The sequence below is a fragment of the Sarcophilus harrisii genome, chromosome 1 (genome assembly GCF_902635505.1).
Source record: "Sarcophilus harrisii chromosome 1, mSarHar1.11, whole genome shotgun sequence".
Classification (NCBI taxonomy): Eukaryota; Metazoa; Chordata; class Mammalia; order Dasyuromorphia; family Dasyuridae; genus Sarcophilus; species Sarcophilus harrisii.
The window spans coordinates 184,471,338-184,497,110 of NC_045426.1; the positions used below are offsets into that span (position 1 = coordinate 184,471,338).

General features: G+C 33.4%; 1 protein-coding gene across 1 annotated transcript in view; it reads left to right on the plus strand.

Moving 5' to 3' along the window:
* The first annotated feature begins 11,644 nt into the window (after nucleotides 1-11,644).
* Nucleotides 11,645-25,773, plus strand: part of ADGRV1 (adhesion G protein-coupled receptor V1) — a 668,591-nt gene continuing 654,462 nt past the window's right edge. The window contains exon 1 of the mRNA XM_031938764.1: nucleotides 11,645-11,690. Coding sequence (XP_031794624.1) covers nucleotides 11,645-11,690 — 46 coding nt within the window. The remainder of the gene's footprint in view (nucleotides 11,691-25,773) is intronic.

Consider the following 25,773-nt stretch of genomic DNA (forward strand, 5'->3'; position numbering starts at 1 on the left):
TTTCAGAGTCTGATTCTTTTTGTACAGCAAAATAACGGTTTGGTCATGTATACTTATTGTGTATCTAATTTATATTTTAATATATTTAATATCTACTGGTTATCCTGCCATCTGGGGGAGGGGATGGGGGGTAAGAGGTGAAAAATTGGAACAAGAGGTTTGGCAATTGTTAATGCTGTAAAGTTACCCATGCATATAGCCTGTAAATAAAAGGCTATTAAATAAAAAAAAAACAAAAAATAACTTATCTGATATATTTCTAGGGTTTAGATTTTTAAAAAGTCATATCCGGTTTCTTGGTAATGAATCTTACCTTAAAAGCACTTTTAATTCTAGTCAATTTTCCAGTTATTTTTAACTAATATTTCATTTTCCCCAATTTATGTAAAAACAATTTTAACATTCATTTCTTTTTTATCAAATTCTTTTTATTTATTTCTTATTTTTGGTTTGTTTTTTAATTTTTATGTATTTATTTATTTAAAACTTAAAAGGAAAAACAAGCACTGTCATATGTCCAGTAGATCATCAGGGAGGATTCAAAATATATAATGAGTAAAGTTTATATAATAATAGAAGACTGTATTCAAGGCTGACCTTCTTTTCTTTGTTTTCTTGTATGTTTATTTTTTCCCTTCACCCATTTCCCATTAATCTACACACTTATCCCACTCCCGTTAATCTATACATACTTCTATGGTCTACTTTATCTTACTTCTCATTTTTAAAAATAGATTTTGCAAAGTGCTATAAACTTTTCGTTCGTGTGTGTGTGTGTGTGTGTATGTGTGTTGTTCCCTGTTTAGCCCACTCCTTTTACCTGGAACCCTAAACCAGGAACTCCACATTCCTTTACGTTCCTGCAGCTAGCAGCTACCTTGATTCACTGCTTCTATATTCATTGGGTGTAGTGGTTCCTTCCTGCCCAGGGCTGTAACTCAGCAGCACAGCTGTTCCTTATCCTGTCAGTTCCTTATCAGCTGATGTTCTCTCAATCTTCTAGGATTGCCCCCGCCCCTCAATCCCCACCAATCTCCACTGTCCTGGACTTAAAAGTTTAAACTGAGTTTACCTCTGAACCCAGCTAGCCCTGGTAGCTGAGTTAGCCCGGAGGTATATATACTTTGCCTTCATATCAGCTAATCCTGTGTCCTGGGATCTTTCTTTGGGCTTCTGTGGTTTTCCTAGGAGATCCCTATTTTGTCCCAAGTCTTATTTATTTTTCACTAATCTATTTAGCTCTGAGATGCAATTTTGTTTTGTTCAGGGAAATCTGGAGAGTTGGAATTTTCTGATCTATTCTACCATTTTCCCACAGACCTCCCCTTAACAACCATTTTTTAAAATAGCTTTTTATTTACAAGTTATATGCATGGGTAATTTTACAGCATTGACAATTGCCAAACCTTTTGTTCCAATTTTTTCCCTCTTTCCTCCCCATCCCTTACCCCCCATGGCAGGTTGACCAATACATGTTGAATATGTTAAAGTATAAATTAAATATGATATAAGTATACATGTTCTAACAGTTATTTTGCTGTACAAAAAGAATAGGACTTTAAAATAGTGTACTATTAGCATGTGAAGGAAATAAAAAATGCAGGCAGACAAAAATATAGGGATTGGGAATTCTATGTAATTGTTCATAGTCATCTCCCATAGTTCTTTCACTGGATGTAGCTGATTCAATTCATTATTGCTCTCTTGGAACTGATTTGGTTCATCTCATTGCTGGAGATGGCCACGTCCATCAGAATTGATCATCATAAAGTATTGTTGAAGTATGTAATGATCTCCTGGTCCTGCTCATTTCACTCAGCATCAGTTCATGTAAGTCTCTCCAGGCCTTTCTGAAATCATCCTGCTGGTCATTCTTAACCAAACAATAATATTCCATAATATTCATATACCACAATTTATTCAGCCATTCTCCAATTGATGGGCATCCACTCAGTTTCCAGTTTCCGGCCACTACAAAGAGACCTGCCACAAACATTCGTGCACATACAGGTCCCTTTCCCTTCTTTTAAGATTTCTTTGGGATATAAGCCCAGTAGAAACACTGCTGGATCAAAGGGTACGCACAGTTTGAAAACTTTTTGAGCATACTTCCAAATTGCTCTCCAAAATGGCTGGATGTATTCACTATTCCACCAACAATGTATTAGTGTCCCTTTTTTCCCACATCCCCTCCAACATTCTGCATTACCTTTCCCTGTCATTCTAGCCAATCTGACAGGTGTGTACTGATATCTCAGAGTTGTCTTAATTTGCATTTCTCTGATTAATAATGACTTGGAGCATCTTTTCATATGGCTAGAAATAGTTTCAATTTCTTTGTCTGAGAATTTTCTGTTCATATCCTTTGACCACTTAACAATTGGAGAATGGCTTGATTTCTTATAAATTAGATTCAATTCTCTATATATTTTGGAAATGAGGCCTTTATCAGAACCTTTGACTGTAAAAATGTTTTTCCAGTTTATTGCTTCCCTTCTAATCTTGTTTGCATTAGTTTTGTTTGTACAAAAACTTTTCAATTTGATATAATCAAAATTTTCTATTTTGTGATCAATAATGATTTCTAGTTCTTCTTTGGTTATAAATTCCTTCTTCTTCCACAGGTCTGAGAGGTAAACTATCCTGTGATTCTCTAATTTATTTATAATCTCATTCTTTATGCCTAGGTCATGAACCCATTTTGACCTTATCTTGGTGTACGGTGTTAAGTGTGAGTTCATGCCTAGTTTCTGTCATACTAATTTCCAATTTTCCCAGCAATTTTTGTCAAATAATGAGTTCTTATCCCCAAAACTGGGGTCTTTCGGTTTGTCAAATGCTAGATTATTAAAATTATTGGCTTTTTTGTCCTTTGAACCTAACCTATTCCATTGATCAACTAGTTTATTTCTTAGTCAATACCAAATGGTTTTGGTAAATGCTGCTTTATAATATAGTTTTAGATCTGGTACAGCTAGGCCACCTTCATTTGATTTTTTTTTCATTAATTCCCTTGAAATTCTTGATCTTTTGTTTTTCCATATGAACTTGGTTTAACAACCATTTCTTAAATTTTTGAGTTCCAAATTCTCTCCCTTCATCCCTCCCACTCCCCCATCTAAGACATAAGCAATTTGATATAGATTATGTATGTACAGCTATGGAAAATATATTTCCATATGCTTTTCCATGTAGTAAAAGAAAACCAACCAAAAAAAATCTATGAAAAGTGCTGTACTTTGATCTGCATTAGGATTCCATCAGTTCTTTCTCTGGAGATGGATAGCATTTTTCATTATGAGTCTTATGGAATTACTTTGAATCATTGTATTATTGAGAATAGCTGTCATTCACAATTGATCATCTTACTATATTGCTGTTACTATGTACAATGTTCTCCCAGTTCTAATAATTTCATTTTCATCACTTTATGTAAGTCTTCCCATGTTTTTCTGATAGCATCCTGTTCATCATTTCTTTAGCACAGGATATTCCTTTACAATTCTATACCACTGCTTGTTCAGCTATTCCCCAATTGATGGAGATCTCTTCTTTGCCACCATAAAAAAACCTGCCATAAATATTATTGTACAAATAGGTCACCACCACCACTACCACCACCATCCCTTTTTAAATCTTTTTGAGATACATACTCTAATGGCATTATTGGATCAGAGAGTATGAACAGTTTTATAGTAAAAAGACATAATTCCAAATTGTTCTCTAAAATTGTTGGATCAGTTTGAAGCTCTACCAATAGTACCTTAGTATACCAATTTTCTCACATCCTCTTCAACATTTATAATTTTCCTTTTCTGTGATTTTAGTCACTCTCATAGGTATGAGGTGAATTCATTTTTTCTAATCAATGTTGATTTTTAGCATTTTTTTTATATATCTGGGTAACTTTAATTACTTGATCTAAGAACTACTTGTTCATATGTTTTGAATGGTCCAGTTATTTTAAGCAGTATTTTACATGAGAAAATTATATACATATATGATATATATATATATATATATATAAAACACACACACACACATATATATATGTATATATATATATATATATATACATATATATATATATATGAGAGAGAGAGAGAGAGAGAGAGAGAGATATCTCTGTGGGTTATTTCCTCACTTTTTTTTCAGAACTTTAATTTTGTTTTTTTTGTTATTCCAAACTTGACAGACATAATCAAATTTTCTTATATAAAGATGAGAGTAAGAGAATTTTATATAACAGTGAATTTCTATTATTTATAGTTTGTTCTGTGTGTGTACACATATCTATATGTATGTAAGTTTCACAGTTGTCTTGATTGAGATTTCTCTGCATTCTGTACTTTTGTTCTCTTCTGTGCATTAAAAAATGCTTCATTGATTATCTTTTCTTTTAAAAAAATCATTATCATGACCTCTTTTTGCATGTGTGCCAAGTTTTATCCTCCCTCCAAAACTTTCTTTGTAATAATCATAGTTAAAACAACTGTACAAATTGACTAGTTCTTTTTTATGTTTATTGTATTTTTTTTAAATTTGTTAAGCATCTCCCAATAACATTTTTTAATACTTGTAAAACTTTTTATTTTCAAAACACATGTATAGATAATTTTCAATATTTATTCTTGCAAAGCCTTGTGTTCCAATTTTTTTCCCTCTCTTTTTCCCACCCCTCCCTAGATGGCAAGTAATTCAATATATGTTAAACATGTGCAATTTTTCTATACATATTTTCATAATTATCATGCTGCAGGAAAAAATCAGGTCAAAAAGAAAAAAAATGAGAAAGGAAACAAAATTCAAGCAAACGACAACAAAAAAGTGAAAATATTATGTTGTGATCCATACTCAGTCCCTACAGTTCTTTCTCTGGGTACAAATAGCTGTCTCCATCACAAGACCATTGGAGCTGAATCACCTCGCTGTTGAAAAGAGCCATGTCCACCAGAATTCAGCATCATATAGTCTTGTTGTTGCTGTGTACAGTGTTCTCTTGGTTCTATTCACTTCACTTAGCATAAGTTCATATAAGTCTCTCTAGGCCATTCTGAAATCATCCTGCTGATTGTTTCTTATAGAACAATAATATTTCATAATATTCATATATTACAACTTATTTAGCCATTCTCCAACTGATGGGAATCCACTAAATTTCCATTTCCTTGTCACTACAAAAAGGGCTCCTACAAACATTTTTGCACATAGGAGTTCTTTCCCAATTTTTATGATCTCTTTGAGATACAGGCCCAGTAGAAACACTGCTGTATCAAAGGGTATGCATAGTTTGATAGCCCTTTGGGCAAAGTTCCATATTGCTCTTCAGAATGGTTGGATTAATTTACAGTTCTACCTACTTTTCTCACATCTCCTCCAACATTCATAATTATCTTTTCTTGTCATTTTAACCAATCTGAGAGGTGAGTAGTGGTATCTCAGAGTTATCTTAATCTGCATTTTTCTGATCAATAGTTATTTAGGACATTTTTTCATATGTCTATAAATGGTTTTAATTTCTTCATCTGAAAATTATTGATATCCTTTAATTATTTATCAATTGGAGAATGACTTGTATTCTTATAACGAATTGGCTAATACTGAAAGTGTGTGTTTAATTGAAGAATGGCTGAACAAATTGTGGTATGTATGTGATAGAATATTACTATTCTATAAGAATTGTGCTATAAGAAATGATGAGGGTGATATTTTCTGCAGATCCGGGTAGGACTTATATGAACTATTGCTGAATGAAGTGGGCAGAACTAGGAAGACAGTATATGCCGTTATGGCACTATTGTAGCAGTGATCAACTGTGAAAATTTAACTATTCTTATCTATACAATGATCCAAGACTATTCCAATGGAGTTATGATGAAAAATACACCTCCAGAGAAAACTAATGAAATCTGAGTGAAGAGCAAAGCATATTGTTTTTCATTTTCTTTTTCTTGGTTTTGTTTATTTAAGAAATATGTTTTATATGGCTCACATTTGTAATGGTATCATATTACTTGCCCTTTCAATGGGGTAGGGAAGGCCCTGGAGGGAAGGAGAGAATTTGAAAGTTGAAATTTAAAAAAATCCAAATATTAAAAACCCCTCAAATAGTGTATATTTGATTCTGTACCTGTGGTCCACCATTTCTATATCAAGAGGTAGAATACATTACTTTTGTCATAGATCTTGTAGAGTCATGGTTTATTATCAAATTGACCAGAATTCTTAAGTCTTTTAAGTTTGATTTTTTAGTAGTTATAGAGAATATGGGTCAGTCAGTAAGCATTTATCAAGTATTTCCTGTATGTCAGTATTATGCTAAATGCCTGGACTACAAAGACAGACAAAAATCTTTGGTCCGTGCCCTCAGGAATTCATGTAGTAACACAAGTGACAAGATGTAAACAAACTGATACATGCAGGTTGTCTTAGATTGTAAAGTCCGAACTAGTTTTCTGGAGGACCTCAGGATTAGCCTGAGTCGTTGGATTTAGTGGAGGAGTGAAGGAGGCAGGAGAGCTACCATGTGGCTGGTCAAAGATGGAGTCTGGAATCTGGCATCATCTCTTGTGTCTGTGGCTGAGAGCTGTGGCTGAGAGTGTATTCTGTGTCTAAGACTCCCTTTAAATACTCCAGTAGGATTACATTACTACTTCACACTGAGTGCAATCACACTGAGCATGTTCAACTGTAGAACATTACATCATCTTATTACCCTAAGCAAATGCCAACTAGATTAATTACATCATTACATTACATTACATTAAAAGTATGTGCTTAGAGAACCATTATCTCTAGTTATAAAAACTGGTTAAAATCTGGTTTAAAAATAATTTTTTTATTTAAATAAAAAATATTTTATTTATATTATGCCTAATTTTTCAACATTGACCCTTGCAAAACTTTCTGTTCCAAAATTTCCCTCCTTCTCCCTACCTGCTCCCCTAGATGGCAGGTAGTCCAAAACATGTTAAATATGTTAAAATATATATTAAATCCATTATTTGTATACATATCTATATAGTTATCCTGTTGCACAAGAAAAATTGGATCTAGAAAGAAAAAAACCTGAGAAGGAAAACAAAATGCAAGCAAACATCAACAGCAAGTGTGAAAATGTTGTGTTATGGTCCACATTCAGCGCCCATGGGCCTCTCTTTAAGGGTAGATGGCTCTCTTCATCATAGAACAATTGGAATTGGTTTTACCATCTCATTGTTGAAAAGAGCCACATCCAACAGAATTGATCATGATTTATGTGGATTTATTTTGTATCCTGCAACCTTGCTAAACTTGTGGATTACTTCTAATAGCTTTTTAGTTGATTCTCTGTGTTTCTCTTAGTATACCATCATATTATCTGCAAAGAGTGTTAATTTGGTTTTCTCATTACATACTCTTAATTCCTTTAATCTCTTTCTCAACTCATTGCCAAAACAAGTGTTTCTAATACAATATTGAATAGTAATGGTGATTATGGGCAACCTTGTATAACCCCTGATTTTATTGGGAATGGTTCCAGTTTATCTAGTATCCAGTTTATGATGCTTGCTCAATCATAGCATGCGATGCTATTTAATGGTTTTAAATAGATGTTACTTACTCTTTTAAGGAAAAGTCCATTTATTCCTATACTCTATAGTATGTTTAATAGGAATGGATGTTGGATTTGATCAAATGCTTTTTCTGCATCTATTGAGATAATCATATGTTTTTTGTTAATTTGATTATTGAAATAATCAATTATGCTAATAGGTTTCCTAATATTGAATCAGCCCTACATTCCTGGTATGAATCCTACTTGGTCATGGTGTATTATCCTGGGGATGATTTTCTGTAATCTCTTTTATAATATTTTATTTAAGATTTATTTAAGATTTTTGCACCAATATTTGTTAGGGAGATTGGTCTATAGTTTTCTTTCTCTGTTTTCAACCTACCTGGTTTAGATATCAATACCATGTCTGTGTCATAAAAGGAATTTGGTAGGAGTCCTTCATTCCCTATTTTTTCAAATAGTTTATATAGTATTGGAATTAATTGTTCTTTAAATGTTTGGTAGAATTCACATGTAAAGCCATCTGGTCCTAGAGATTTTTTCTTAGGTAGTTGATTAATACCTTGTTCTATTTCTTTTTCTGAAATAGGACTATTTAATTTTTTTTTTTTTTTCTTGTGTGTACTTTCATTTTATTTTATTTTATTTATTTATTTATTTTTTTATTTAATAGCCTTTAATTTACAGGATATATACATGGGTAACTTTACAGCATTAACAATTGCCAAACCTCTTGTTCCAATTTTTCACCTCTTACCCCCCCCCACCCCCTCCCCTAAATGGCAGGATGACCAGTAGATGTTAAATATATTAAAATATAACTTAGATACACAATAAGTATACATGACCAAAACATTATTTTGCTGTACAAAAAGAATCAGACTCTGAATTATTGTACAATTAGCTTGTGAAGGAAATCAAAGATGCAGGTGTGCATAAATATAGGGACTGGGAATTCAATGTAATGGTTTTTAGTCATCTCCCAGAGTTCTTTTTCTGGGTATAGCTAGTTCAGTTCATTACTGCTCCATGAAATAGGACTATTTAAGCAATTTACTTCCTCTTCTGTTAATCTGGGAAATCTACATATTTGTAGATATTCCTCCATTTCACTTAGGTTATCAAATTTATTGGCAAACTTGTTGGGCAAAGTAATTCCTAATTATTGCTCTAATTTCCTCTTCATTGGTGGAAAGTTCTCCCTTTTAATTTTTAAAACTAACAATTTGATTTTCCTCTTAACTTTTTCTAATCAAATTTACTAAAGGTTCATCTATTTTGTTGTTTTTTTTCCCCATTAAAACCAACTCTTACTCTTATTTATTAATTCAATAGTATTTTTACTTTCAATTTTATTAATCTCTCCTTTTATTTTTAGAATTTCAAGTTTGGTAATTTAATTGGGGCTTTTTAATTTGCTCTTTTTCTAGCTTTTTAAGTTGCAAGCCCAATTCATTGATCTTCTCTTTCTTTATTTTATACAAGTAAGCATCTAGAGATATAAAATTTCTCCTTATTACCTCTTTGGCTGCATCCCATAACTTTTGGTATATTGTCTCATTATTATTCTCTTGGATGAAATTATCAATTATTAATTATGTCTATGATTTGTTGTTTCACCCATTCATTCTTTAGGATGAGATTGCTTAGTTTCCAATTACATTTTGGTCTATTTCCTCCTGGCTTTTTATTGAATGTATTTTTTATTGTATCATGATCTGAAAAAAATGTATTTACTATTTCTGTCTTTCTGCATTTGATTTTGAGGTCTTTATGTCCCAATACATTTTTTGTATAGGTCATGAACCGAAACATGAACTGCTGAGAAGAAAGTGTACTCCTTTCTGTCTCCATTCAATTTTCTCCAAAGATCTATCCTACCTAACTTTTCTTCTAGTATTCTATTTACCTCTTTAATTCTTGTTTTGTAGTTTGATTTATCTAGTTCTGAGAGAGCAAGATTGAGATCTTCCACTATTATAGTTTGCTGTCTATTTCTTCTTGCAGCTCTCCTTTAGGAATTTCCATGCTATACCACTTGGTGAATATATACTTAGTATTGATATTGCTTCATTATCTATGGTACCATTTAGCAAGATATAGTTTCCTTCTTTATCTCTTTTAATTATATCAATTTTTGCTTTTGCTTGATCCGAGATCTGGATGGCTGTCCCTGCTTTTTTTACTTCACCTGAACAAAATGTTCCACTCCTTTTATCTTTACTCGATATGTATCACTCTGCTATTAAGTGTTCTTGTAAACAACATATTGTTGTTTGGCTTTTAATCCAGTCTGCTATCTGCTTCTGCTTTATGGGAGAGTTCACCCCATTTACATGTACAGTTAAATCTACTAATTCTGTACTTCCTGCCATCTTATTATCCCAAGATTATGTTTCCTTTTCCTTTTCCCTTTTCCCTTCTCCCCAGTATTTAACTTATGAGCATCACTTGCTTCAAGCAGCCCTCCCCCTTTAGAATTCCTTCCCTTTCTTATATCTTTCCCCTACTATTTCTATTTTCCCTTCTGTTTAGCCTATTCCTTCCCTTTTCACCTTTCCCCTCCCTCTTTTCAATAAGGTGAGAGAAGTTTCTCTTTGAGCCAAATTCTATGAGAGTAAGATTCACACAATGTTCATTCCCTTTCCTTCTTTCCCTCAAATATAATAGATTTCCTTTGCCTCTTCATGAGATGTAATTTCCTTCATTTTACCTCCACTTTTCCCTTTTTCTGGTACTATTCCCTTTCTACCTCTAGTTCCTTTTTTATAATATATTATAATATATTATTTTTATATTATATAATATAACATTATTATAATATATAATATATATTATTTTTATATAAAAATAAAATCAAATTATACACGCGCTCTCTATGTATATCCATAACAGAAATACAGTTCTCAAGAGTTCCTTTTACCTTTTTTAGGCTTCTCTTGAGTCCTATATTTGGAGGTCAAATTTTTTGTTTAGCTCTGGTCTTTTTATCAGAGATACATGGAATTCACCTGCTTTATTGCATGCCCATCTTCTTCCCTGTAAGAAAATGCTCAGTTTAGCAATGTAGTTCATTCTTGGCTGCATTCCAAGTTCCTTTGCCTTTTGGAATATCAGATTCCAGGCCCTTCAAGCCTTTAAGATAGAAGCTGCATTTTAATTTTGGGGTCTTTTTCAGGAGGTGTTCGGTGAATTCTTTGAATGGTTATTTTACCTTCTGATTCTATGACAACAGGGTGATTCTCTTTGATAATTTCCTGAAAAATAGTGTCTAGACTCTTTTTCATCATGACTTTCAGGGAGTCCAGTAGTCCTTAGATTGTTTCTCCTAGATCTATTTTCCAGGTCAGTTGTTTTCCCAAGTAGGTATTTTACTTTTTTTTTTTTTTTCTATTTTTTCATTTTTTTTTGGTTTTGCTTGACTGATTCTTGATTTCTCATCAAGTCATTCATTTCCATTTGTTCAATTCTGATTTTTAATGAATTATTTTCTTCATTTACTTTTTTTTTAACTTCTTTTTGTATTTGTCCAATTGAGTTTTTTAAAATGAGTTGTTTTATTCTATACAATTTTTATCTATTTCACAAATTTTGTTTTTTAAGAAGTTATTTTCTTTTTTCATCACAAAATTTGTTTTCCTGGGAGTTATTTACCTTTTCCAATTCACAAATTCTGTCTTCCTGGGAGTTTTTTACCTTTTTCATTTTACAAATTCTGTTTTTCTTTTACTACTTTATCAAATCAATCTTTTAATGAGTTATATGCCTTTTCCAAACTCTCTTGCAGGTTTCCTTTCCTTTCCCCATTTTTCTTCTAGCTCTCTTTTGAGATCCTTTTAAATTTCTTCCAGGAGAGCCTTGTGTGATGGGGATCAGGTTATATCATCCTTTGGGGCTTCATCTGGAGACAATCTGCTTTTAGTCTCCTCAGGGTTTGAAATCTGTTCTCTTTCACCATAGAAGCTATCTGTAGTTAGAGTTAGCTTTGCCTTTTTACTCATTTTTAAAATAAAGTGGGAATTTGCTTTTAGGGCAAGAAAGGTTTTCTAAGCTTCCTCTACAGGCACCAGCATAGTGGCAGCGGCAATGGTTGTGTTAGGCTGGAATGGTGCTGATTCACTCCCAGTGCTGGGTAGGTGTAGTCAGGTCCTGTGAGGCTCCTGTGCTTTGGGGTTCACTCTTTGCTTTTTGTGTTTGTATTGGAAATTTTATAATTTCTCCGCTGATCTATTGGCTTGCAACCAGGGCAGAGTGGCCAACACTGTTGTAGAGTCTTCCCTGTAGATTCTCCACCGCATGAAGTCTGCACTGCCCTACAGAGACTGCACACTGCCTTGGGTCTGCACAGGCTGTGCTAGCATCCTGTACCTGACATCCCTCTGTGTCTGACCAAAACAGACCTTTTCTGGTGGTGCTGTTAATTTGCTGCACTCCAAATATTCTCAAATTCTTCTGGTCTAGAACTAATTCAGAGACTGATTTTGGTAATCAGTTGAGGGTCCAGGAAGAAGTTCAGAAAGAAGCATGACCTTTCTGCCATCTTGGCTCTACCCCCACCCTCCAGCCCCCCTTTAATTTGTTTATGATGTGATCTTTTATGTCTGTCAGGTATCCATTTAAAGTTAATTATACCATATGGATTGTGGAGGTTTTCTTGGAGGCAGCCTTAGTCCCAGTTGAAATAAATAATTACTCCAAAATCGCAGCCAGCTGGTAAAAATGCAAACGTTTATTTCTCCTTCCAAATTAGCTTGGTTAGTTGAGGCCTATCTCTGCCTGGCTCCAAGAGATCTTGCAGCTTTGTCCTTGGCTTCTGCCTCTGCTTTCTTCAGCCTCCAGCCAGCACCAAGTTGGAAGATGCAATGAATCTCTCTGTACCTCCAGTCAGTTCCACCAGAAGAAGTAACTTCAAGCTTCAAAAGCTCCCTATATTTATGTGATCTCCCAAAGGTTAACTCCACCTTCTGGAGAGAGAGGGATTCTGGGTTATCTTCCAGAGTGCTCTCTGGTCCTAAGGAAGGTGTGAATTCAGATATCTCTTTCTAGACCCTGAATCTCCCAAACTGTGAACTCCATTGAGTACTTAGATACTTATGAGCTCTCTAAAGGTGTGAACACAAGCATTGTTCAATCAGTTCCACTTAGTACCTAGTTCAAGTTCTGGCCCAAAATAACTCTTTCTAAGATTAAATTAACTTCAATGTCTTAACACTTTGTAAAGATTCCAACAATGGATGGTATAAACTTATGGGCTAAATATAATTTTTGCTAATCTGCTTTTAGTTTTCATAGCAGTTTTTGTCAAATGATGAGTCTTTACTCCAATTGTTGGAGTATATCAGTTTATTGAACACTCTGCTACTATCTTCATTTGCTCAACTGTTTCACTGATTAACTTTTTTTTATTTCTTTAACTAGCACCAAATAGTTTTGATGCTCACAGCTCTGTAGTGTTGTTTGAAAACTGGTCATAGTAGACCTTTTTCCTTCATACTTCTTTTCATCATTTCCCTTAGGATTTCCTTGAAGGATATTTTGTTCTTTGCATGAATCTGTTATTTTTTCTAGCTTTACAGTATAATCCTTTTGGTATTACACTGACTATGTAAGTTAATTTAAATAGCATTGCCATTTTTTATCATATTTGGACAACCCAACTATAGGCAATTAATATTTGTCTATTTAAATTTGTTTATTTCTATAAAAAAAGTTTTTTGTAATTGTATTCATATAGTTCCTATATGTAGAACCTGAAATATTTTTGGTATTCTCTGTTTATTTTTAACTGAATTTCTATTTCTGTTCTTCCTATTGGATTTTGCTGCTAATATAAAGAGACTGATAATTTTTATTAATCTTTTAATTATTTAAAAATTATTCAGTATTTTTCAGTAAACAAAAATTCATTTTCTCAGTTTTCTTTCCCTCACAGTTTTTCTTTTCCAATGAAAAAAAATAAACGTAGTCAAGCAAAATTAATTCTAACATTAGCCATGTCCAAAAATATATTTCTGTCTTCCATTTAAGTCCATCACCTCTCTGTCAAGAAGTGGTTGGGTTTTTTTTTTTTTTTGTATACTTCTACCTCACTGAGGGAATTGAACTTTATTTGATGTTTTTATGTTGCATGTTTGTCTCTTTGAGGCAGCTAGGTTGCATAGTGAATAGAATGCTGGACATAGAGACTTGAAGACTACAGTTCAAATTCAGTCTCAGACACTTAGTAGCTTTGTAACCCTTTGTGACTTTTGTTTGCCTTAATCCACTGGAGAAGGAAATGACAAACTAGTATTTTTGTCAAGAAAATTTCATGGATAGAATTAATAGGCTATGGTCTATGGGATCACAAAAAGTTGGACATGACTGAATGACAGTAAGTATTTTTCTGTTACAGTAAGATAGGCATCAATGTTCAAACTATATGGATACTCTCATTTTAGGAAGATGCCTTTGTTTAATAGGGGTGTGCATAACAAATTGTCCTTCAAAAATCTTGTTTCATTTTATTTTCACAGCTACTTTATTTTAGAAGATTTTCCTTGTTCTTTTTCTTTTGTTTTTCTACTGTATAATAGTTATCTTTATTTGTGTCTCATCCCCTTTTAGATAGTAAGCTCCATAAGAATATAGACAATATCATGGAAGTCAATGTGATGTACCATGAAGCTGACAATGCCAGAGGACTTTGGTTTGAATTCAAATTCTCTCACTTACTAGCCTGGTTTCCTTGATCGAACTTTATTTTGCTCACTTATAAAAGGAAATTAGAGGACTTGTAAAGTCCCTTCTCATTCTAGATTTTAGATTTTTTCGAAACTGTTGATCTTTTCTAGTGCCTGATGCATGCTCTGAATAAGTAGTTAATAAATGTTTGCTGAATGTTGAATTATATGATTCATGTCCACTGTCAAAACCATAGTTTGACTAAAAGTCATTCTCTATTATTTTTTAATTTTAAGAAACCATTAAGCTAATCAGTCCAAAATTTCTAAGTGAAAATCTTCCTGTCTAGAGGGATGGTTGGACCTGATGGACATTTTGAGGGTTGTTGACAATCTTAATATGGCATCAATTCATCTGCCAAGTGACATGTCCTCTCTCTGAGAACACAAACAGAGCAAAAAGCTTGGGCCTGCAGTCCTATGGATAAACATGAAATAGACCATTGATCCATGTCCTGCTCTATTAATATAAATGCCTGGCCAAATGGCAAAGAATCAAAAACATGTTTCAGTCTTGAATGAGCACAGAGTTTGCTTAATTAGTTATAGGGGCCAGGAGAGGAATGAATATGCAAATATATGTCTAACAAATGGGCTTTCAGAGATCTGAACTTTATGTAGGGAGTTAGAATTATATAGTAGAAGTTCAGAACTAGGAATATTTTGCTAGTTTATAATCCAATAAAGGAAAGATAAATCTGTCTGCTTCTTTCTTCTTGCTTCATTATTCAGAAAAGGGCCATTAAGTAATTTATACTCCTAACTCAAGTAGGACAGATTTTTTGGTATCAAAATATGTTTTAAAAACATAATGGGCAAAGAAAAATATCATTAAAAAATTGATGTCATGTCCAAGAGCCAGTAAAGTATTGCACACATTCACAGTCTGTCTACACATATGTGCACATATTTCTATATGTACACATGTTCACATGTATATATAAATGTATTTACTTTGGTTGTGGTTGTTTGTCTGTTATTCTTGAAGATTACCATGACATCAGGGAGGTGATACACATAATATGTGAGTAAATAGGATTTAAGTGAGGGAGGATTGTACAAAGTCACCAACCTCACTTTCTCCTTCAGAGCCACCTGGGTCATGGCAAGATATAGATTAGGATAACTGGAGATGGGCCTGGATGTCTTAGGAGACCTTAACCTTTTTAAACTAATGTCTTTAACAGGTTCCATTTTGACTGAGGGAATGCCCATTTAATGATTAAGGCAGAGAATTTTTTACTTTTCAGAGTGTACTCTGAGATTTGTTTTGGTTAAAGACCTATTGTAGATATATTATCATTAAAGAGGCTCTAATTAGTATGTTTAGAATTATATTTTTGTTTAAATTTCTGTTATCAAAGTAATAACTTATATCTTGATTGTTAGCTCATTTATAATGAGCATGTGTTGACCAATTTAAGTATAATGCTTGTGTAAGCACTTGCAAAATATAAATATATTGTCATTTCTGAAGTGTTATATTCAAATCAATAAGCCTTATTTAAAACAACACTATGAACAAGTCATTGTGCTAGATGCTAGAAAGACAAAGCAGAACCGTAAAGCTATGAAAATGTAGTATAAAAGAGCCTAGAGGAGCCTACTTCTCCTATCTAAGATCTTAGCAAATATTTAATGGAACACCATATAAAGCAGTAAGCAAGAAAATATAAAAGAAATACGAGCAACGTTCTTTATCCAATTCAGGACTGCACAAGGAGACAGACAGATGTATGAGAGCACTCAGTGTGGTGATGTGGGGCCAGAGGGATCCAATAGAATCTTTATTGGCCCTCACAAATTGGAGCCCTGCTGGATATAATCTGAGTTCCTAGTAAGTCACTACAGGGGGTATGGGTTGGGGAAGAAATGAAGTATGGGACTGGGAAGTATGTATATATAGTTGGAGACATTCCAAGATCATTAAAGCAATTACTCTTGATAGAACTATAATAGGAGATAATCCAAAGATTTTATCTGCCAAGGTTACTTCAGGATGCCTGAGAACAGCACAATCTCCTATATTTGGCTATATCTCTGAGGTCTGTCATTGTTGAACAAGTAATTTAGAATAGAAAATGATAAACCTTATCCAATTTGTGGACTGATAAATAGAATGGGAAAAAAAACCCCAGAACTTTATGGTTCTGTGAGATATTAAGAAATACTAGAATAAAGTCAGAAGAAAAATTAAGAGAAATTAAAAAGTATTATAATAAAAAGCAAGTACTTTAGAAAATAGGTGGAGGTGTGATAATTTTAAAAAATTAAAAACCATTGGATTTCCTGAAAACTTTGCAAAACAGAAACATGAACAGATTGGAAAGTGATCACAAACTGAAATCACTAGGCATGTAATAGCCCATACATTCTAAGTCAAAGAGAAAATACTGAAAACAGCCAGAAAGAGTTCAATACAAGGGAAACACAATAAATAACATAAGACTATGCTGCATTTATATAAAAGAGAGAAAATCCTGGAGTATGATATTCCAAACAACTTATACCATAAAACTGAGTATATAATACCACAGAGGAAAAATAGAATTTTGTCAAAATAGAGCATTTTCAAATATTCTTTTTTAAATTATTATAGCTTTTTATTTACAAGATATATGCATGGGTAATTTTTCAACATTGACAATTGCAAGATCTTTTGTTCCAACTTTTTCCTTCCTTCCCCCCACTCCTCCCAGATGGCAGGTTGGCCAATACATGTTAAATATGTTAGAGTATAAATAAGTTAAATACAATATATGTATACATGTCCATACAGTTATTTTGTTGTACAAAAAGAATCCGACTTTGAAATAGTGTACAATTAGCCTGTGAAGGAAATAAAAAATGCAGGTGGACAAAAATAGTGGGATTGGGAATTCTATGTAGTGATTCATAGTCATCTCCCAGAGTTCTTTCTCTGGGTGTAGCTGGTTCAATTTATTACTGCTTTATTGGAACTGATTTGTTTAGTCTCATTGTTGAAGAGGGCCACATCCATCAAAATTGATCATCATATAGTATTTTTGTTGAAGCATATAATGATCTCCTGGTCCTGCTCATTTCACTCAGCATCAGTTCATGTAAGGCTCCTCAGGCCTTTCTGAAATAATCCTGCTGGTCATTTCTTACAGAACAATAATATTCCATAACATTCATATACCACAATTTATTCAGCCATTGTCCAGTTGATGGGCATCCACTATGTTTCCAGTTTCTAGCCACCACAAAAATGGCTGCCACAAACATTCTTGCTCATATAGGTCCTTTTCCCTTCTTTAAGATCTCTTTGGTGTATAAGCTCAGTAGTAACACTGCTGGATCAAAGGGTATGCACAGTTTGATAACTTTTTGAGCATAGTTCCAAAGCATTCTCCAGAACATGGCTAGAAATAATTTCAGTTTCTTCATTTGAGAATTGTCTGTTCATATCAAAGTTCTCTTTTTGGTCACAACTTTTTGGCAGTCCAATTATTATATTTTTTTCTTCTTGATTTCTTCTCCAGATCTGTTGTTTTTCTTATAAATGTTTTACATTCTGTTCTATTTTCTCATTCTTTGTAATCTGTTTTGTTATTTCTTGATCTTTCATAGCTTCACTGGCTTCCCCTTGCTCAGTTCTAATTCTCAAGGAATTATTTTCATCGTTGAGACTTTGTACCTTCTTTTCTAGTAGGTTAACTTTTCCCCCATAATCTTCTTGTTTTTCTTGGATGGTTTTTATTTTTTTACTTTTCCCTCAATGTCTCATTTAATTTTTAAATTTTTAAAGCTCTTCTATAAATTCTCTCTAGTCAGGGAGTCATTTCATGTTACTCTTTGGGGTAGAAGTGTCCTCCTCTGAAGATGAGTCTTGATCTTCGATGTTCCCATAATATGTTTCAATGGTGGAGTTCTTTTTTCTTTGCCAGTTAATGTTTTTTAAAATAAGAGTTATTACTGTAAGTACCTCTAATTGTGAGGTGGGAGGATGGTGCCTCAAGCTTCCCTTCAGCTCTCCCCTCTGACCAGGAATCCCAAAACAAGAGCAAGTACCCACATCCAGGGTGACATAAGGAAGAAGAAAGAAGAGGAGACTCTCAGGGCATGGCCTCACTTGTTTTGTTGCAGTATGAAGCAAAGTTTTTAACTGAGGATCATCTTTCTCAGAGTGCAAATCCTCTATAAAACTCTCTATGTTGACTTAAGCCACATCTCTTTCATCTACTGACTGGAGTGTTCTTTTGCTTATGACAGAATAGTCTGTCTGCCCTTGTTTTCCCTAGTCTCTTGTCTCTTTCTCTCTGTCTCTCTCTCTCTCTCTGTCTCTTTCTGTCTTTCTGTCTCTCTGTTTCTCTCTCTGTCTCTCTGTCTCTCTCTCTCGCTCACTCTTGCTCTCGCTCTCTCACTCTCTCGCTCTCTCACTCTCTCACTCTCTTGCTCTTCAGTTTTGTATTATCTAAGTGTAACTATTTTGGATCTAGCATTGCTGTTAATTAATATACCTTGTGGGTTTACTGGAATTCTTACTTAACATTTGTTCTTTTCAGGGACTACCTAACTGGATTGATGAATTCTGAGCACCCTCATTTTCATTTCATGAAAGATTGCAGTTGAGTTTACATGCCACTGTTTAGCTTTACTTTGGACCTTACATCCTTGCCTAGTTAGACTGAAGCTAAATCACTTTTTGTATGTGAATGGGCAATTAATTAACTATTCCAGGGCCTCAGTATTCTTGAAAAAAGCCTATTAAACTGACACCTGGGTGCCTGGGGAAGTTATTTACCTTCCTCTTATAAGTTAACTGTTTCTCCTAAGAAAGAGTAGTACACTCATTATTAATGTTGCCTTCATAGAATCAAGACATCATTTATAACCAACGAAAGGGGGATGAAAATTTGTTGATGGGAAAAGTAATTAGAAGTAAATGTGAAGGAGAATGAAAATATGAAGAGGAAATAAACTTCCTAGCCTTATGAGTTTGCTAGTTTTTCCTGATGGATTTTTGTTACCATTGTAATTGAAAGATGGATTGAGAGGAGGAAATACAGATTTTACCTCTGATAATATGGCATATTGAATTAAAGTAAGTAACATTTATTTCCCTTGGAATATGGATTGTGTATAGTGAGACCAACTATAAGAGAATATCTTCATTTTTAATCTTTTGTTAGTATTTGACATTCCTATTATTTAGGTTACTGGTTTTTATTGCATGACCATTTTGTTTTCCTTTGAAAGAGGTACTGTTTCCAAAATTAATTTTGATAATAAAAAAGAGAAAAGGACATTTTTTGATAGATGATGCTAGTAAATCATAGTGTAGGTTATACAAAGAACAGGAATTTTCAGACTGAATAATTGATAACTTGATGATGAAACCTCTCTGGTTCCACAGAAGTAATTCTATAGTTTTAGCATGCCCTTTAGGAGACGTAATAGAATTAAGGTAATTCTAAACTCTAAAACCTTGTTCCCTAAGGATCATATTTTTAGTATTATTTACTTGGTGTTCATATTATGGGAAGATCCTGGCTAAGTCATTGACAAGAGAATAGGTGAAGCTAAAAGGTCACCAGATTTTTTCTATTTTACACACAAAGCAGACTTAGCTTTGTGCATCCTTGTTTCAGAGCTCAGAGAGGTTACACAATTATTTATCTTCAAGTTTAGAAAAACACAGTGACTTTTAGAAAGAGAATTTCTCCAAAGGAAACAGATGACTCTCAAAGAATCAGTGATGCACTCAAGTGAATTCTTAATATTTTTCTTTATCTTGTCCTAATTCTCACTTATTTGACTTTTGGGTACTAGAATATTTTAATATAAAATTGAAAAAAAGTAAAGAGTAACAAAAAGCAGTAAATATTCTTTTCTGCAGGATTTTAAAATAATATGTTGCTACAATCTATTTTGAATTTTCTTGTTAAATTTATGAGCCAGCTAATAAGGACAAAAGGTCAGAGGAAGGGTGGAGAGAAGATAACTCCCAAGAAAGCTAGATCAGCCATGGCAATTCAGTTGAATGTATATTTAGAAAAAGCTGAAATGTTACATGTGATGGAGCTGAATGTGAACAAATATAGGAAACTGAAATAATAAAGAAAATGTTTTAGGCAGCATGACACAGTGAAGAGCCTACCTCACAGTTAGGAAGACTAGTTAGTTCAAGGTTTGCTCCTGATACATAATCCTCATGGAACTCTAGACAAATGGCTTTACTTGTCAGTGTCTCAGATAAATGGGTAGAGGGAGTTCCTTCACTAGGACTTCCCTTCATCAGTAAAATCATAGGTCCAGATTTTTAATAATCAGCAGAGGGTTAATAAGTGTTTTTTCACTTTTCTAACTTAAAAAAATCTAGGAATTATAAATTGCATATTAAATGTGCACCAATCACATAAAGACTGTTAATAGATAAGAATGAGTTGAGATTCTTATTAATTGGAATGTATCAGTTTTTTCAGGGCAATGAGGTTAATGCACTGTTATTGTCCAATACTTTGGTGGAATTCTTGGGATATTCTGTATTTCCTTACACATCTTTGCTGATTTTTGAAAGGACTAGGAAGCAGTAGGAAAAGGTTAGATGAGAAATAAAGATGGTGGTCATTATGATTATGAAAACAGGGAGGATGATTTTGTGTGTGTGTGTGTACAAATAAAATATTTTATGTGAGAAAGGAGGTAATAGAAGGACAGATGACTGGTGAATAAGGAGAATCCATTACCCCTTAGGATGGCTTGATGGAAGTTCTCAAACTTAAAATTGGCAGTTCCCTAAGAAATTAGTAATAAATACTATTGGTTCGAAAAAGGGTTGGAGGGACTAATTACTTCTGAAAGTGCTCTATTAAACTAGTAGATTCTGTCCCAAAATTTTTGCAGTATTATGTGGCTTGGTAAAGAGTAGATTTTACAATCCAAGGAATTGATCCTTTGGGCCCATTTTGGAGAAGGAATGTAACAAAGTATATTATTTATTTCTGTAGGTAAAAAAAAGCCTAGACAATTCTCTAAATTTCAAATTTGCCTTACAAGAAAAGGGACTATTCAGAAATAGTTTACATTTCCATTGAAACTTACCTTTCTTGAGAAGGAAAGGTGAAGAGAAAAGGATTTTGTGATATTGGAACATGACATTGGAACATCCAAGGAAAGATATTACTTAAGGATGTATAAGAGAAGAAGGAATTAGAAATAAATTATGACAATATTTCCACAGTTTAACAAAATATCACTCTGAAAAAAGTAAGGATTTTGACATATAATAAAATGTTATTCAAAACAACCTTTACTCATGTTACAAAGTGCCTAAAAGTTAGACTTATGAAGAATATAAAAATTTACAATTTAAATTTGTAAAAATAAACAACCAATAAAAAATTTAAAGATATAATTCTGCTTTGAGTTTCTTTCTATCATTTTTAAAATAAAGAATCTTTAAGTGAGTAGCTTTTGACATGTTGTCTTTAAAGCTTCATCCACTTACATTACAAGGAAACAGTTCCTCTGTTGTGGAAGCATGAGTAACTGTTGCTTGCTTTGTAGTCCAATTAGAGCTATGTGAAATTTTTCATGTGAAATTCATATGCACCATTCCCTTCTTCTCACTTTCTGTTGATCATCTACTTTGCCCCAACAACTTCTTATGATAATGAAAAAATGAAAGTGAGAAAGGCTCAATTATCAAATAAAGTCACAAAATTTTAGTAATTTCCAATTCTTGTAAATTTTCATTTACTTGCAGTAGTAATAGAAATTCTTTGACAGTATCAATTTTAAATGAATTTACTTTACTAAGATTTAAACACAAAACTTGGGAAACCTAATTACTTGGGATAATGAATTCATCAACAGCTCTCAGTTTTGAAATTTCCAACTTTAAAAGGTGCTACTGCAGTATTTAAATTATATACCAATTACGTTTTTCTAGAACACGTAGTACTTAAAATAATAACATATATAAGATGGGAGATGCAAAAGTACTTGATTGCTGAATATCTTTTCTTTGTATTGTGGCTCCTAAGAGATTTGAAATTGTTCAATAAAAATATTTTTATATTGGCACCATAAATTACATTTTGAAAGAATTGTGAGTATAAATTGCAGGATTACATAGTAAATCTTTGAAATTGATACCCTTTTTCCTCAGGGAAACTAAAATCTGAAATTTTGTTTCTTAGAAAGTTTATATTGTAGAGGGCTGAAACGCTGTATGATTGATTTAAACAAGGTGTTAACTCAGTAAAATTGATAAAGACAATGGTTATCTAGTTTAGCATGGTGATTGATTCTCTAGTTCAATATTATTGAATTAATCTTACAACAAATAATGATTCCCTAGTGATATAATGATTAGCTTATACTCAGTATGAGCAATGGATTTAATTGTAATAGAGTATTTAAGAGGCCAGAGTGAGATCTAAAAGAGGACTAGAACAGACTCAGGCAAGACAGAGGACTGGAGGCTGTAGCACAAACTCTCAGATTCAGGGAGACTTCAAGACAGAGACAGTTGTGGTGGTCCTCCTGCCTCTCTTACAGAAACCAAGACACATTCCAGAGGACCTTCAGAAAGTTCACCTTGGCCCCAGGCAAGGAGACAAGACTATGAAGGAGACAATAAAGATTTCTGGACTCTATCTCTGGCTATTCTTATGGTGATTACTCTGCTGAAATGAAGACTGGTCCAGAGACCTCCAGAAAACCAACCAGAACACTACATAATATGATCATATAAAACTATAAGAAAACATTAATAAAATGAAGATAAGCATTCAAGATTTTTTTTTCTCCAAACTTCATTTGTGTATCTTTGAAAGATTCCATGTCATAGAATAGTTGCTCATTATCTTTCTCTCTAAAATGAAGAGGTTGTATTAACTTGGCTTTGGGAATTTTATAGGTGATCCAGTGAAGATGTAATGCTGGACTGGGAGTCAGGAATTCTTGAGTTAAAATTGGCCTTAGACTTAGCTTTGTGACACTGGGGTGCCACTTAACCTCTGTCTGCTTCAGTTTCTCATTTATAAAATGGCAATAATAATAAGTACCTCTTTCACAAGATTGTTGTGAGCATCAGAACATAGGTAAAATAATTAGTTAAATGCTTGACTTATATTCTTATTTATAAAATCTACCTACATTATTGTTATTATTTACTTATTAAAGTAGGTTCTTAATAAATGTTTATTCCCTTGTTTCTTTCCAGCTCTCGATGTATGATCTGATTACCCATAGGTCTTTTTCCTGGTTCTATTTAAAGATGAAATTCTAGTCTATCCTCTCCATCCATATCAGCTTCAGGATTCTTCTTATTTGTTTACTTCTAATCTTGTTATTCATAGATTTTATCAATTTGCTTTACTCCCTTGTTCTTTTCTTGCTAAGAAAACCACTGGGAGCAAAGATTACCTGTCTTTTCTACATCTTCCACTTTTGATCTTAAAATTCATGTTTATGGCTTATAGCCACTTTCTGACTGGATCCCTATGCTCTATAAGGGAGAATTATCATTTCTATGTCTCTTTACAGGCTCATCACTTTTTGATTAGGCTATTACAATGTCCTTTCCACCTCATGTCTCTCCCCACTCCAATCCAGCTCCCACACTGTTGCCAAAATGATTTTGTTTGGTTACAGATCTATGTCATCTATCTTTTCACTAAACCCGAATAGTTCCCCATTTCCTTTAGGACAAAATATAAATACTTCTATTTGTCTTTTAACGCTCAACACAACACAGCCCCAACCTATCCTTCTAGCTTCATAATTATATTACTTTGTTTTCTACACTTTCCAGTCTATTCATGTTGTTGTCTGTTTCTCACACCTAACACTCCATTTCCCATCTCTGTACTTTTGCATTGGCCATCCTCAGTGACTGGCATGTCCTCTCTCCTAACCTCTGTCACAAGGAATCTTTCCCTTTTTTTAAAATATAGCTCAGAAGTAATGAACTGAACTAGCTACACCCAGCGAAAGAACTCTGGGAGATAACTAAAAACCATTACATAGAATTCCCAATCCCTATATTTTTGCCCATCTGCATTTTTGATTCCCTTCACAGACTAATTATACACTATTTCAGAGTCCAATTCTTTTTGTACAGCAAAATAACGGTTTGGTCATGTATACTTATTGTGTATCTAATTTATATTTTAATATATTTAACATCTACTGGTCATCCTGCCATCTGGGGGAGGGGATGGGGGGAAGGAGGGGAAAAATTGGAACAAGAGGTTTGGCAGTTGTCAATGCTGTAAAGTTACCCATGCATATAACCTGTAAATAAAAGGCTATTAAAATAAAAAAATAAAATAAAACATAGCTCAGAGTTCACCTTCTGCATGAAACTATGATCCTCCCAATTTCTAGCTTCCTCACCTCCAAATAGTACTTATTTTATACTCATTCTGAATAGATTTATTCTTGTCTAACTTAAATAAATATATCCATGCTATACCCTCCAATAAAGTGTAGTTTCCTTGAGAGCAGAAATGGATTCTTTTCTTCTTTTTGTCTTTATATTCCCATTGCTTTGCATAGTGCCTGACATATTGTAGCCACTTAATAAATGCTTTTGATTGATTCTTTTTCTGACTTTGTTTTAGATCTCTCATTGAATTTTCATTGTTTCCATCCTTTTTCTCCTTCTGATCTTTGATTCCAAAATGTCAAAATTACACAGGCAGGCAGATAGGACTAGGTATTTTAGATTGGGGGACAGTTGCAGTTCAGTGTTGAATTCTTCCTGTCACTTTTGGTGGAGCATAGAAGGAAATCAAGAAGACTTCAAGGAGGAGTCAAATACTGAGTTGAATATTGAAGAAAGAGAAAAAGTAAGGGAAAGATTAGGGAAATAAATATTTATATGGTACAGATACTGTACTTGTCATTTTAAAAAATAAATATTACTTTATTTTGTCTTCACAAAACTTATGAAGTAGTTGCTATTATTATCACATTTTATAGTTGAGGAAACTGAAGAAAACAGAAGTAGTGACTTGTCTAGGGTTTTACAACTACTAAGTATTTGATTGTTTGAATCTGAGTTTAACTCCTAAGTTCATCCTTTATCCTCCCTGTTTTTTCCTTTTCTCTCATTCACTCGTATCCAATCAGTTTCCAAGTCTTGGAAATTTTTATCTCCTGAACATTTCCTACCAAATGGCCACCACCTATGTGTATAGTCCCTCTTCATGTTACATGCAGTGTCCTCAAATTGATCTCTCTTCTTCAAGTCTTTCCTTTTTTCAAATAGTACTCTCTATAACTATCAAAGTGATCTTCATAAAAGGTAGCTTTCACAATATTTCCTATCTTGAATGTCTCTCCTTCATGCCTCTAAGTAAAATAAAAATTTCTCAGTGTTTAAAGCTCTTTATAATCTGACACTTACTCTCACATTATTCCTATATACATCATGTTGATCCAAGTTGTCCTGTTTGCTATTTCCAATACAAAATGTTCTATCTCCCATTTCAGAATTTTTGTATGCCCTGTCTG